Source organism: Anser anser, assembly GCF_964211835.1.
Source record: "Anser anser genome assembly, chromosome: 23".
Taxonomy (NCBI): Eukaryota; Metazoa; Chordata; class Aves; order Anseriformes; family Anatidae; genus Anser; species Anser anser.
Genome location: NC_139744.1, coordinates 1,864,774 through 1,880,633, shown reverse-complemented (window position 1 = coordinate 1,880,633; position 15,860 = coordinate 1,864,774). Strand labels below are relative to the sequence as shown.

The window sequence follows — 15,860 nt, the reverse complement described above, 5'->3', positions numbered from 1 at the left end:
CAGACCCGAAGGGCAAATGCTCCCGCGGCTGATGCAGTAAATGTCCCATTTCCAATTTCGGGTGTGCTGGAGCTGCCTTTCGCAACTTGTTTAGCACTGCCTAAAGAGCAGTTTATGCGCACTGCAATTACTGCTAACAACCCACTATTTAGGAACCCACGCTCAGATGTGCACTGCAAAGACTGGCTGCAGGGAACACCTTTCTGCTGGCATGCACTCCTGGGCTTAAACAGCCCTGGCAGCAGGAGTGCGACTGTGGATCAAAGGCACTTAGAGCCTTATTCATCTACCTTTCCTTACCACATTTCTAATCTTAGTTCAGTTCTTCCCCGCAACCTGACGCCAGTTGGACTGTCAAAAATGATGGTCGTACCAAAGGGTCACTGCGATTACATGCACGTGAACATTTTAAATAAATGCTGAAAGCTCCTTTCTGTTGAAAATGCTGTTAGTAACCATGTCACCTGAATCATACGGTTTTTATTAGTTATTAAAGCTGAATCCATTAGGCAGGAGTGCAAAGGCACCCAGCAAGTATCTCCTTCAGCTTCGTTTGGTGGTAGCGGGCTGCCCAAAACACCCAGACAGCCCACGCCGACCTCAGTGCTCAAACAAGGGAATTTAAAGCAGAACACGAGTGTCAGGCTGGTGGAAAATCCTGGTTTTTCAGTTAGTTAACAACCAAGACTGCCCCGGAAGGTAAACTGATATACGAGAATCCTGTGAAATTTGCCTATAAACTTACTTCTTTTTGAACCCGGAGCCAGGCGTGGCAGCGACTCGCCGTGCCCTCTGCCTCCCAACGAGGTGTGCAGGATGCTCAAACACCGCTGCCCCAGCAGCAGCTCCTCAGGCCCAGGGCTGCAGGATTGGCAGCTCTCTTGCCAAACCAAACAGAGATGGCGAGGCTCTGAAAATTCATCTCAAGCAAGAAGCCACCTGTAAGATCAGGAAAGGCCAAATCCTGGTGATGTGTCCCTCAGCAGGGCACTAGGAGAGCTCCTCGTTTTCTCATTTGATCCAGAACGCGCGTTTAATGCTCCCACTGCAAAACCTCTACCCTGGCTGGAAGCCGTGGCTTGTCACTGTGATCAGAATATATACTTAAAAAACTAGCAACAGAAAGAATAATGTTTAAATATAAATGTAGACATATGATTCTGTGATTTAAATATATAAACAGACAAATGTAAATATACATAAGTATGTTCTCCAAATGTTTCAGACATGAAGGGAATAAAACAGCTCATGACACTTTCTTCTATGACACCCACTTGCTTCTTTCTCTGTATTTCTACCAGAACTGGAATTTTTAAACAGGAATTTTCCATGTGGCCTGTGGGAAACAGCCCTCTGAAGAGCTCTAGGGCTCTTTTAACATGAATCATTGCAGAACTGCAGCTGACATGGCAAGCACTCAACACGTACTTGGTTCCTCTGAAGCCTGGGACAGGTTTAGTCTATTCGGTTTTGGCAGTGGGCTCTAAATAAATTGCCTATTGCTGCCTGCAGAAACCTGACTTTTGGAACACCTCCTCTCTTCAGTTAGAAGCTGGACTCTTCATAATGGTTTCCAGCCCCATGGTAACTTGCTGAGATTTACCAAGCAGATAACAGGTTAAAGGAAGTGTAAAAATACATCCAGTGACTTGTCTTTCACTCATCAGGGCTGGGTGTCCTAGCTGATCCTATCTTTCCACACCATCTTTAATCACGCTATAAGAAAATCCATTTTATTTTCTTGCCTCGGGAAAACTTTACTCCCTGATGATGTGCATTATCATTATAGTTCTGGCTTGACAGGGAAGTCAATTCCAGATTTATAAAGTTATTTATGCTAACAGGGAAACTGACAATATCGAGGTGTTTCAAAGTATGTATCATATCCAGTTTCAAGTATTTTCCAAGTATTTACATTGTTCCCTTTTTAAGTATTTGAGTTTGTCACGATCTTTCATGTATTTTCCTCACAATAATCTATTGAAATATTATAAAAATGAGGAACATTGAGAGATGAAAAGATAAGTTCCAATATCACAAAAGAAGCCTGTAACTGAACAGGAATCCAAATCTCTCAAGTTCAGCTCAAATAATTTTGTTTCTGCTATAAAGAACTAGACCCCGGGATAAAAACGAGTTGGCCTGCTGCATGTTACGCTCGTAACTCCTTTCAAAGGTGAAGCCTTAAACCACCTCATTTCTCATTTCTCTCAATACAGAAATGGGGGCACTGTGTGCATTTCTTTTCACCAAGTCACATTCCTTCTACTCTGCAAAAATAGCAATTTTGAGAAAGTTAACAGTATTGCTCTCTGCTCTTACCCACCCTCTTTTAAAACAGTTAACAGCTGTGTGTGCATGTGCTGGGACCTGCCTTTTCAGCACGTAAACATTCTTGTCTTTGAATCTCTTGGCACATACAGAGAATATTTGGCAAGGCAAGCTTTGTGAGGATTTGAAAAAAAAAAAAAGCACATAAAAATGATTAATTAGGGGATATGAAAGCAAGAAAGCTAAGAATTGTATCTTGGGCAGACAATCAACACAGTCATTTCAGTACCAGCCGCAGACCAGTTCTCGTTATCGCTGGTTCTTCCCACAAGGAAGTTTAAAGAAAAAATAGAAAAAAGTTTTGTGTTTGAATTAATGTTTCACGATTCAAATGTTTCATGCCGATGATCTTTAACAGGAGAGAAGAACATACGATCTTAGATACGATCTTAAAAGCATACAAGACACAACTGTAGGGTGGGGCAGCCAAAGTTTTGATAATCAAGAGAAAAAATGAGGATTGAAAATGTGCATCCAGAAAAGTCAAGAAGGTTAAAATGTTCACGGCGTTCATTAATGGTAATTGCGTTAGCAGTTCAAGAACTTCACTGGAAGCGAATTTAGCAGCATGTAAGAGAGAAATATATGCCAGTGTTACGCAAGGGCAATAAAAATGGTTTACAACAAAACTCATTAAAATGTCCTGACAAATATTTACCATTCTATAAGGCAGTAGTGGCGAGGCAAGCAGAGCAGATAAAGGCAAAGCAGAACCAGGTCTCAGCAAGGAGCTTGGGTGTGGACTGTTTCCACGGGTCTGCTGGATGGCTTGGCTTTAATACGGGTGTCTCCCTCACCCTCAGACAAATTGCAGATAAAGGAAATTCCCTTTGTTGTCCATTCATTATTTTGCCTTACGGCAAAGTTCAGTTTACTATAATTTAAGCTCATTGTAGTGAGAGAAAAAAAGACCTGTGCAGAATGATAAAAGCACCTTCTTTCCCGAGCTAAGGCTTTGCCACACTAAAGGCTTTTCGAAGCTTTTAAGTACTTGTTCTCATCTTACAAGAGTCCCAGCAAAACCAAACACATGCAGCCATGAAGGTAAGAGATGCAAAATTAAAACTAGAAAACCTTTCTGGAAACTCAGACCACAGCTCTACCAGAAATGCAGCACGAGGGACTGTTGTGCTACCGTCTAGAAGCTTGTCACGCATTTGGAGGTATGAACAAGGCGAAATAGTCACTCCACTGGACAGTGTCTCCCCAGCTTTCCCTCTCCTGACACTATCAGATGTACTTTGAAATTGCCAGGAAGAATTGCAAGTCGTTCTTCAGGAATTTTTCCCTGTATGGTGAAGCAAACCTAACCTGCTTGCGGCACTTTATCAGTGCTCTTATGGTATCACACACGATGATTGCTGCTTTTACTCAAAGGGTTTCTGAGAGAATGTGGAGTCCTCTCAGACCCCAGTTTTCATGAATTAGATCATAAAACATTGTGCAACATCACAAACATGCATTTTATTTCACTAAACCCCAAAATGCACTGCTTTGAGGACCTTAGAAGGGAGTCTGGGGAGTAACAAAGAAGTACCCGGAGGGAAGGACGTTCCTCTCTGCGTGCTGCAGGGCACAAGGCAGAACACACCGCTGTTTGCTTCCTTTAAGCTTCTCTCATTTCTGTTCAGAGAAGAAAAGCCCATGGACTTACGCTCTTTATGCTCTAACTACGGGCTTCAGCATTTAACAATAAAGTAACTCTTCTATGGCTTTCTTTTTGCCTGCGTGCAGACACCACCTTTCTGATAGAATTCATTCACCTACACACAGGACCTGGAGCCTGCTGGGCAGGTTTTTCCTCCCCAGGGCCAAAGAGAACATTCAGATCCACAGAAGGGTCGACCAGTGCGTCCTGGCAGGCGGAACGGCCCCCCCGTAGCTCTTAGTTACAGCTGCAGGTTTTACAGCGCAAGGCGGAGAGCTGTGTGAGCACGGCGGTCCCTACAGAAAGCAAAGAACTGGCTGGCATGCCCCGAGGCTGCGCAACCCCAGGCAGGGAATACAGGGTGCTTGTGTCGGGTAGAGGAAGAGAGAGACTCTGCACATTTCCTCTTCCTGATACAGCCTCACAATCGGATACAGGAGAGTCTAAGCTACTCCAAGGCGATGTGACTCCCTCTCACTCGGGGATATGGATTATGTCCATAGGACACGGCCCTGCAAACCAACAGTGTGGGAGTCCCCCAGGAGACCACACTTTGCCAATAAAGTACATTTGACTAAAATGGCTAAATTCTAGTTAACTGGCAAATTAATCCTATCAATTACAACTGAAAAGCGATATATAAATGTGAGCAAAAAGGACATAATCAGTCTACATAAACGACGAGTTAGGAAGCACCAAAAGCTGTAAGGGAGGCCACCGAGGGGTTGGTTATGTACAATGAACAAGTACATGAGGGGCAACAGGAACCCAGTGCCTAACTGCAGGAAAAAGTAATAAATACTTCTCCATCCCATAACTATCTCTTTCCGGTATTTAGAACGAATAAGGGCATCAAATACATTCATTAGCAATCCAGTGGATGTTAAACAATTTCTGCTATTCACAACAATTCCCGTTTAAAAAGCAACTTCCTTCTAGAAAATCTAAAAGGGTAGCTAAGCATTTTTAATAGCTTTCAGGACAACGATAGACTGAGCTCTTCATCTCTATATAAACATGTTCTAGTACATCACTAAGTAATGAAAGAAGATATTTACTGACTGGTATTTAAATAATTATTAGCTCTATGAAATACATTTGTGGTTCACAGAATCTGGACGTGTATCTGTACCGTAAGTACTCTGAGAATTTACTCTGATTTCACGGACAGACATAATTTAGGAGTTTCCAAGCGCTAGAAGTGGAGAAGGAATGAACTTGTAAGAAACTGAAAATTAATTGCCTAGATACAGTACATCCATTGCTGGTTGGTTAGAAGTGTGCAGGGAAGGCTGCAGCGCGCTGGCTGTGCACAGAACCTCTGGGAAGGATCAATGGGGTTGTTCATACAGGTTCCTTGGCCAGCTTCCAGTCTGTGTATTTATTCTTAAACACTCCCTGTATTTGCCCTGCAGTTTGACATTTCTCTTTGGACAAAGTGGGTAAAGCACTAGTGCGTGGTGAGTGCATTTTTATGGGTATATAAAGAATAGACATGCCCTCGTGTCGAGTATGCGTTTCATTTGGCTTATCTTTAATTCCTTATCTTGGCATTAAATGGATTTCTCATCCAAACAACACAGCCTGCACCTTGCGCTCCAAATGTTCGGTTCAGTGGAAGCACTTGCAGATGGCGAATTTCTGCCCTGGCCTGGTTGTTGCAAGTGCTGGTAGGCCAGCTTGCTCCGTCCTTCTTTACAGCTGTATCTCCTGCGGAGTCCCAGGGCTGTGCAGGGAATGAAGGGTGGCAAGGGAAAGAAAGAGAATGAAAGAAAAGATGGAAAGCACCTGCTCATCTGTTAGGGATGCTCGTGGAGGAGCTTGCAGTAATGAAAGCAGCACTGCTTTTGAAAATTCATCTGGAGAACAGAGGAAAATTCATCTGGATAACAGAGGACTTTAACATTTGAGAGAGAACATCTTCATTAATCTCAGAGCCCAGAAGACTATGTGATTAGATAACATCTTCATTAATCTCAGAGCCCAGAAGACTATGTGATTATGTTTCTTTTGTTTACTTCCCTCTTTCAGTAGCAACGCAAGGACCGCCTGTATAACCAGGCCCTTGTTTCTGTTGTTGCTGACTCCCCAGGTACTACTCAGGGAAGTTCAATGCTCACCTGAGCTGCAAACACAGCTACAGTTCCTTGAAGAGGATTCCTGTCTCTGTACAAAACCAGACTCCTCCACACAAGGCACATTCTCTGCCAGATCCTCTCTTGTACTGTTGTTCCAAAAGGAACCGAGAGCAAACAAACAAATTACAATTTTAGAACAGAGCAGCATAGTTCAGGTGGCAAGGACCTTCGAGGATCATCTAGTCCAGCTGCCTGAGCCCCTCAGGGCTGACCAAAAGTTAAAGCACCATTTTGAGGGCATTGTCCCAACCCCTCAGGGACACTGACAGGAGCGGGGCCTCAACTGCCTCCCCAGGCAGCCTCTTCCAGTTCAACCACCCTCACGGTGAAGAAATCTCTCCTTCTGAAAGAAGGATTCTTCCCAAGGGAAATAAGGAAAAAGAAAGGTAGGAACCTGTTTTGCTTAGATCCACACAATTGTTGGTCATTTGGGCTCCTTTCAAGCTCTGTTATCAGTCTACGAAGCATTTATTTGATCGCTTTGTATTATAACACTTTCCTGAGATCATATGAAGCGAGTTGTGGTGTGACTTCGCTGTGGATGCAGCACACGCTGCAGCAGGGCTGTGCCCTTCCAGCCCTTTTGTTTCCATACAGGTAAACTTGGACAAGATTTATGAACGTTCCCCTCAGCAGGGCGACACCTCCTCTGAATCCCACCTTGTTCTTCAAGAGGCAAGGGGAGGGGATCGGCTCCTGTGTGTGAAGGTATTTCGGAACCACTCACTTCCCAGCAACTGACCAATGAGAGGAATTGCCGTGTTGGCAGAGGGTTTAAGGCCGATAAATTCCATGGGTCTCAGATAACACATTCTGGAGACAACTCCCATTGTTGGAGGCATAAAAGACGTGGGGTGGGGGAAAGGAGCACACATTCCTGCTTCAGGATCTCAAACTGCAGCTTGCCTTAGGCCCTTGGCATTTCTCTCTATGGCGAGTTACAGCTTCAGGCAAACCACCTCTTCCGTGGCAGGGGGACCCGGTGGCTGCTCCGTCCGTTTTGGTGGAGGCTCCTTCAGGGCTCCAAGCATCCACGGGGGATCTGGTGGCAGGGGTGTGTCAGTCTCTTCTGCTAGATTTGTCTCTTCTGGTCTAGGAAGCGGCCTGGGTGGTGGATATGGAAGTGGTTTTAGCAGCAGCTTTGGTGGCGGTTTTGGTGGTGGTTACGGGGGTGGTCTGGGTAGCGGTGATGGCCTCCTCTCAGGAAACGAAAAGACAACGATGCAAAACCTGAACGACCGCCTCGCATCTTACCTGGAGAAGGTTCGGGCACTGGAAGAAGCAAACTCTGATCTTGAAACTAAAATCCGAGACTGGTACCAAAAACAAGGACCAAGCCCAGCTCGAGACTACAGCCCTTATCACAAGACTATTGAGGACCTTCGAGACAAGGTAGGTGTTAACATTGACTAAAAAGCACCTTAGATTTGCACAAACACTTACGAAGGAAGCATAAAAAAAAGAGAAGAGCCTCACTAGGAAAATAGCCAGAAGGCACTGCAGGTTACAAAAAGGAGGAAGATGAAATGAATATGTAATGATTGGTTAGGGTGGATAAAGAAAATGCTTAGTAAGAAGTTATCTACCTTTTTTAATCTTAGCTAAGTGAACGTACAAAACACACAGACTGAGATTTCTCGTTATTTCATTCTCTGATAATATTTACTTTAATAAAGCATATATATATATATATCTGCTGGCTATATGCATATGTATGACCATTTAATATATGTGCAACCCTACAAATTCTGATATATATATAAAGCAAGCTAAACAATGACAGCAACCTGCATATCTCAGCCAGGCACACACACACTGCTTTTACTGTAAAAATAAAAATCGGTTATGTACGTTTTTGTGAATGTATAGGTAGTAGCTCACACTTCCATCCCCCTAAATATATTTTTATTGCATCTCTCACCTAGTTAAGCTTGAAATAAGAATGCTGAAACATTTGGCTTATGGGAAATGGAAGCAGCAGACATAAAGTAATCAATCCCATACATAAATGCCGAAACTGCCCCAATAGCCCATGGGTAGCTGATAACAGGTTACTTGGCGATGATACACACCCCGGAAAACACAGGTGGCAGCTGACTAACCTATGTAAATAAATGAAAGAAAACTTGAGGTTTACTCTTCACAGCTCAGCTTGGAGTTCATGACCGCTCCCACACACTTTACTTTCTCCGTGCTTTAACCCATTCACATTCTTTACTGATTTCAGAAGCTGAGCTCCAGAAAAGGCAGAACTGGGAAATAATTTTCTCCTTTTAGGATTCTTTTTCCACCTGTCTTTTATTCCCCTTGGTTAGAGGAAGTAAGATGTTGTTCCAGTTGTTTTTGTAGAAGACCTTTTGAGTTTTGAAAGTGGCAGGCAAAAAAAGACATGCCTTCCAGTTAAAAATTAACAGGGATTGCTTCTAAGTAAACAAAATCTCCTTTATGGCCTTTTATAATGCATTAGAAGAATCAATAAACACTGAACTGAGTATTGTAGGAAATGCAAATGTACTCAAAGGCTATCCAAAAGCAGTATGACCCTATATTGTTTATGATACACAAACACATCATTTATTTTGAAATCATCCAGTCCTTTTAATTGTTAAGAAAATGCGTAAGGAGAACAAGTTCTGCCGAGAGGGTTCTGCAGACTTCGCTCCCTTTGCTTCTCTCCAGGAAATGTTTTCTTGCCTCAGCCACCTACTGACTGGCTCACAAAGGTGAGCCAACATAGTTTTGTCTCACTGTGGGACTTGCAGCATAAAGCCACTTCATTGCCAGACAAAAGTAAGGGAAGCTATCCGTAACCGACAATAATGGCAAAAGTACTGTGATAAATCTGTGCTGCGTACTTGCTATACATCTTTGATCCTTTCCTACTGAGACCAAATAAAATACACTTGTATTTGGTGTAGCTACAGGTGAGATACAATCTGAACTATTTTATCTTCTGTGTAAGGAAAGAAAATAACAGCCTCAGCAATGAACTCTCACTGTTTCTAGATCCTTGCTGCCACTATTGACAACTCGAAGATCGTCTTGCAGATTGACAATGCCAGACTGGCTGCTGATGACTTCAAGACCAAGTGAGTAACTTCTGAAAGGAAAAGGGTCTCTTGAGGAGGCAAAAATCCTTATTGAGACAAAAGACTGTGAAAAAACAAAGGAACGTGTATAAAATCTCTGTGGTAACATTAGTTTGATCCTGTTGTTGCAGTTCTACCTGTGGAAAACATCATCTATACCACAATAAAATTTATATCATGTAAAATAAGTGGAGAGAAGTTTAACACTGGACGACATTTGTCACATCATAGTTCCTTTATCAGATACATTTATAACAAACAATGTGCTTCATAGTACCTTAATCAGCTAGCCTGAATAGCTTTGTTTTGCTTTTTCGAGGTTTGAAACAGAGCAAGCCCTTCGCATGAGCGTGGAGGCTGACATCAACGGCCTGCGCAGAGTCCTGGACGAGCTCACGCTGGCTAGGACGGACTTGGAGCTGCAGATTGAGAGCTTAAAGGAGGAGCTGGCCTACCTAAAGAAGAACCATGAGGAGGTAAAAGCAAAAACAACCAAGACACATGTTTGGAAGTGATATTAGAAAAACACTGTGTGGAGTCCCTCAGGTTCTCCACTAGAGCAGAAAAGACTTCTGCGTAGACCAGGAAACAAAAGATGTCCCCTGCCAGTAGTGAAGTGCAGTCAGTCAGACCTTAGCCCTTGAAGAAAGGACAGAAGGTTCATGTTTTCAGTTATGATTGTACTCTCTTTTGTCTTCCTCTGCTATTCAACCTAGGAAATGAGTGCCCTGGGAGGACAAGTGGCTGGCCAAGTCAGCGTCGAACTGGACTCCGCTCCAGGCATTGACCTGTCCAAGATCCTGGCTGATATGAGGGACCAGTATGAACTCATGGCCGAGAAGAACAGGAAGGATGCTGAGGCCTGGTTCCACAGTAAGGTAGAAAAAGCTCTGTGTTATATAAATACTAATAAAAAAATCCATGAAAGAAACAAAATAATTATTAAAACTTACAGAAAACTGCTGTGAAAGCCTTATGACCTCCACCCAGAGGCCCCACGGTTCTCACGCAGTGCTTTCCCTGTTTCAGACTGAGGAGCTGAACCGCGAAGTAGCTGTCAACACCGAACAATTGCAGAGCAGCAAGTCCGAAGTCACTGACCTGAGACGCACCCTCCAGGGGCTGGAAATAGAACTTCAGTCCCAGCTCAGCATGGTACGTTCAAATTTGCACTGCGTAAACCCAAACACGCTGAAATATGCCCCTATTCCCCTTCCCGCAAGCAGTCCTGCGCTTGGCAGCAACCTTTTTGTGGTTTGCTCTCAGAAAGGCGCGCTGGAAAGCACCTTGGCAGACACTGAAGGGCGTTACAGTGCCCAGCTGGCGCACCTCCAGGACCTGATTGGCAGCATCGAGGCCCAGCTGGCCGACCTCCGAGCTGATATGGAGCGCCAGAACAGCGAATACAAGATGCTCATGGATATCAAGACTCGTCTGGAGCAGGAGATCGCTACTTACCGACAGCTCCTGGAGGGCCAGGAGTCCCAGTAAGTAACTCCGCTCGCTGCAGGAGACCTTTGCGCTTAGCCTCATGGAGTTTCACCATGCCATGGTGCTCGTGTGCCACACCATCACTGTAAGCACAACTTCAAACACTCCTGGGATTCTAATCTTTTTAACAAATGATTTTTTTCTGGGCCATAGTAAAGCTAGAAATGTTACGTTTCCATACATTAACTGGGTGCCTCTAAGAGCTTCTAAACGAAAAGGCAAACTGACGAGCAGTAGAAAAGATTAAATGGCACTAACAGTGAAAGCAGTAAGCAATCATTAGCTGCTTGACATTTAGGAAACAGTGCAATTAGCAATGGTTTATAGAATACCTGCATTAACAACAAATTCCCATAAACTGTTACCAGTGAAATAGCTCTCACCTCAGGGGACTCAGTGCAGGAATAAATATTCTGAATAGAAGTGAGTGCAGACAAACTAGCTCTTTTCAGACAGCCACCTAAGTGGACATCCTCTGTTATCTCACATATGGCCTCAAGGAGGAAAATAGGTCATAGCCTGGAACAAAAAAGTGAGGTAGGGGTTGAAAGGCTTTGATTTCCTCTACAACTTCTTTCAATAATTGTCTTTTCTCATGGCCATAATTTTTTTAAAAAACTACTTCCTACAGCAACTCCTTCTCTTGAGCTGAAAGGGAGAGCAAGGAGATTATCACCTTTTTTTCTTTTTTTTTCTGACTATATACAAAATGTGCCTTGTAGAGAATTTGCTTTCATACATCCTTGTCTCGCACAGCATTTGATGCGTTACCTCTCCTTTCAACTATTATCTCTTTGTTCTACAGGATGTTTGGCTCCCTTTCTGGAACTGCTGGTAAGGATTCTTTCTCTTCCAGGAAATGTTTAGTAGCCAAAGAAGTTTTATTTCTAACAGGAAGAAATACATATATTATGGTCGTGGTGTCCGTTTTAGAGACAGGGCTGTTGCACTGATGTGTGTCACAGGAAAAATCTAGGCAGTCATGAGTGATGACTGGATAGAATTTAGGTTTTAGTCATCCAAAGATGGCAGACATCAGAAAAAAAATCTCAGACTTTGCTACCATAAAGGCTAAGAAAAGCACAAAATGTGTAATCCTTCCCCCAGATGAAGGGATACAAGAACTTTCAGCTTCCCAGCTCAGGGGAACTGTACCAACATGCAAGCATGACTTGCTTTTTAAAGGTCAGCTGTATTGTAAAAGTGATGTATGATTCAAATCAATGCTATGAAGAATAAAACTTCTGAGAGAAGGGAATGACAGATGAGACATAAACTAAGCTCAGTGAATATTGCAGAGAGTGGTCTTATGTGTTCTGGTTAAGTAATTGCTGTTCTTTCTCTCCACATTATTGCAGACAAAAGAGACAAGTTGGCAGATGGAAAATAGTACTGGAAGTCCTCCAAATGTCATTTTCAAGATGAGAAAAAAGGAATTAAAATGCAGAGGAATTACTCTAAACTGCTGGAAATTAATATGTTAAAGCATGGAAAATTCTTGACCACACAAAGTTTAAGTAGATTGGTGGTGATTAGTTTGCAAACTGGGTTAGCTTTTTAATTACTAACATTTTTTTCATGTACTGAAGTGCTGTATCTACTCTAATAAAGATAATCTTCTCCTTGCAGTCTCACCTCCTATTTGGTTATTGTAATATCATTACTCGAGTTTGGCTTTAATCAGACAGAAAAACCCTGGCCAGCCTCCCTGCCTCGGTGTCTCGGTGTTGGTGGGTGCAGGAGCTCCATCTCTGCTTCCTTCTGGCTCCTCTTGCTGGCAGGAGCTCGGCGTATGGAGGCAGCGGGGTCCCTGGTCCCTCGGAGTGGGAAATACAGGAGGGATTTATGTCACTGACTGCGCTGGCTGTGCACTCCGATGAGCAGTAACAGTGAGATGTTAAGTGATTCTGGAAGAAGCAAGAGCTGGAAGATGCTTTGTTGGGGTAAAATATAAAGCTGTTAGAACAGCTTGAAGATACCCCTGCAGAAACACAGGAGTGAGGAACATATGTGAGATCTCACTCAATTTCTGGTCTGATGCATTTATCTTCAAACACAAAAATAAAACCCTCAGTTCCTACACAGGTAACAAACCTTCAGGCTCCTGTTTAACCGCCTTCATTCTCATGCTACTTTTAGGATATTGTCCTAGCTGAAATTCTTAACGTAATCACTTTTAGTTCAGGCCACCAGAAATCAGAAATTTCATTCCCAACCATCACTCTGGAAGCTTACAGCTGAAAAGACATTTCAGGGTTTGTGCTGAAAAAAAACATCAGGGCTACAGCCTGAGTATCCCCTTCCCATTCTTCAGCTTTGTAAGAGCGCGCAGCGACCCGGGGAACTGCGGGTGAAACCGAAAGGGCAGAATCAGCAGACTGAAGGCGCCCCCCCAGAGCACCCCCCAGCAGGGATCATCTCGCAGGCTGTGCTTTAGGGAGGCATCGTCAGCCCCTTCGTCACTTCTCCCCTTGGACTTGGGAGGGAATAAATTATTTCGCTCTTGTTCATAACTAGTTTGCAGATTAATGGAGTGTTTGCATAGCAAGGAGCATCCCAAAGCCGTGGACCTCCTCTGTCAAGGCTGGGTAATCCTCTGCCATTGACGAAGTGCTGGAGCTTGGGTTTGGTTCAGCAGTGACTCAGGTGGCCTGTCAGCTGCAATTGTCGGGTACTGACACACAAATCCCAGCTGAGCCTCTGGAAAGCCAGCACAGGAACACTCCGCAGTGGCTTCGCTACGACAGGGAAAAACTGAGAGGGAAAAAACCAGTGCTGAAAAGTACAAACCAGCAAAGACACGCAGAGAGGAGGACAAGATGGGAACGGCTGCGCCAAGCTGCTCTGGTGGCACCAAGTGCAGAATCGAGAGGGAGCAGTGGCATGCAAAGCACCGGCATGCACGCGGTGCAAGTGGCTCTGAGACGCACACCCCTCCGTACCCCGTCTGCTTCTGCAAGCACGGGGTGAAGAGAGCTCTTGTGCATGAAATGCTTCATGACCGGTTGTTCCTGGGTGCTGACACTTCCTAATAAATGTCTTATACCAATTTTATTCCCTACAGCAGTTAGACCTGGAAGTCCTTCCAGATAAACCCACAAACTCCAGGTCTGTTTTTGAATCTCAACAAATTCCCTTCCCTGGGATAAATTATTGTGACAAAACCAGTCCGAGGATGAGATTACTGGAGCAGGTTTCTTGTGCTGTATAGCTGCAAATGGGAAAGAGTCAGCCAGGCAGTTCTCATGCTCTGAGAATGCAAAGCAAAAGATACAAGGATACTTTGCAGATGCACATTTTGACCAAAAAGTTCTATTTTCAAAATCTGAATTAAATGCAAAAAAAGGATGCTTAAGAGGTAAACAATTTGAAAGTGTTCGGGAGGTTAAAATGCCAAAAAGTGAATGAATTCATAAATCCTGTTAAAGAAACTGGAGGCTTCAGAGGCTTGAAAGAATCTTGAGAAGGCTTGAATTTCTGTTTTGATAACCTCACTTGAATTATAGTTTATGATTTTATTGGTTTTGTTCCATGTTTGTAGGGTAATGAAGGATCTCTGGCAAAATGTTTAATATAAAATCACACAGAGACAATAATTTTTGAGTTTGGTTCAGAAAAAAAAAAAAGTCTGTAATGCCCGAGTGATGATTTTACCAGCAAAGACCGGGCCGATAAACAAGCTGCTTCTTGAATGAAGCTCTTTGTCCTAGAGAAAGGAGAGGCTGAAGTGTGTCAGCTCCATTAACACTGTGACAGGAGTAATAAGAGTTTGCGCAGCGTGGACGTGTCAGGGAACGTCTTCCAGGGAAGCTCTGCATGGCCAGCTAAGGAGCTTATGCACACAAGTACAATGGTGAGCACTGTGCAAGGGCTGAAACTGTGTCATGATAAAAAATCTCAAGTGGATAAAAATCTCAGAAGACAGTGAGAACAGAATAAAGGCGTAAGCTTGAAATAGCATTTTTTTTTTCACTTCAGCAATGGATAGACAGGCTTAAGTTTCCTTGTACAAACCTTAAGGAGAAAATGTAGGTTTAGGTTTGTGCTCCCACTGCAGAAAAGAGCTAAATGAAGAATGTACCGAACAATGAAGAATGCATAGAACAAAACAGATCTCTATCAAAGCAGACAGAGCTCCCATTTGAGGTTTCCTTTAAAGCTATATGAGATTATGAATCTGGAAACGTTCTAAACCTCATAAATTTACAGATATATAACTTTTTTTAAAAAAAAAAAACTGGCTAAAATGCAGTAATAATAACTGAAAAGTGTGACCGCATCCACAATTATACCTAGATCTAGAACTGAGCTGGACAGATGACTTTCACATGTTTGTTCCAATTTGGGTATGAAATTAAGATTTATCAAAACACTTTCGATTTCTAAATTTTTGTTAATATAAATAGTAAATTGTATCCAATATTTCAGCAAAGCCAGCTTCACTTTACATAGCTTATTATAAAATGACATACTCCATGCATGTTTTGAGATAGAAGTCCTCAGCCTAGAGACAGTGATAAAACAGTACAACCTGTATAAATAAATACCACGGGGTGAGCGACTTCTGAACACGCACAAGCATTTGTCAGCAGTCTGCTCTCAGTGTAGTGAGTTTTTCTCTTACCAGAAGTTTTTTTTTCTGTTTAGGAAAATATAGCAACTGACACAAGCTGCAAATAAACCATCCATAACAGCCCACCTCCAAACTTCACAGTGCTTCAGTGAGGCACCGTGTTTTGGATTCTCCTTTGGTTCGAAAAAACTACTGACAATTTCTAGGAAAATATCTGAAGCTATTTCGAAGCAGTTGTTTAATATGAAAGAACAAATAAATAAATATGATGAAGGCGGGGTTCAGCCCCAGGTCTGCAAGTGTTGCACTCTGCATTTACAAGCTTTTGATCGTGGGGGACACACCCTAAGGATCTGAGTTTGACAGTTTGCAGAAGAGTTAAAAACCCACCAAAAAACCACTACGGTTTTCTGAATTATGGTATAGGACAAAATCTGTAGAGGCTGCTTCGCTTATTTTTATTTTTCCCAATAGTAAATATTCTACAGGAAAGAAACAGCTTTCTGCCTGCTACCTGGTTCATCCAATAAAAATCTGGAGTAACACAGAGGGCACTTTAAAAAGCAGCAAAGTGTATTTCACCAGCAAGC

General features: G+C 43.1%; 1 protein-coding gene across 1 annotated transcript in view; it reads left to right on the top strand.

Moving 5' to 3' along the window:
* The window catches only part of LOC310885521 (uncharacterized protein), a 39,445-nt gene extending 27,120 nt beyond the window's left edge, over positions 1-12,325 (top strand). Inside the window, exons 15-22 of the mRNA XM_083808986.1 lie at positions 6,929-7,509; positions 9,124-9,206; positions 9,526-9,682; positions 9,923-10,084; positions 10,236-10,361; positions 10,473-10,693; positions 11,503-11,531; positions 12,056-12,325. Coding sequence (XP_083665112.1) covers positions 6,929-7,509; positions 9,124-9,206; positions 9,526-9,682; positions 9,923-10,084; positions 10,236-10,361; positions 10,473-10,693; positions 11,503-11,531; positions 12,056-12,087 — 1,391 coding nt within the window. The 3' untranslated portion in view covers positions 12,088-12,325. The remainder of the gene's footprint in view (positions 1-6,928; positions 7,510-9,123; positions 9,207-9,525; positions 9,683-9,922; positions 10,085-10,235; positions 10,362-10,472; positions 10,694-11,502; positions 11,532-12,055) is intronic.
* The last annotated feature ends 3,535 nt before the right edge of the window (positions 12,326-15,860 follow it).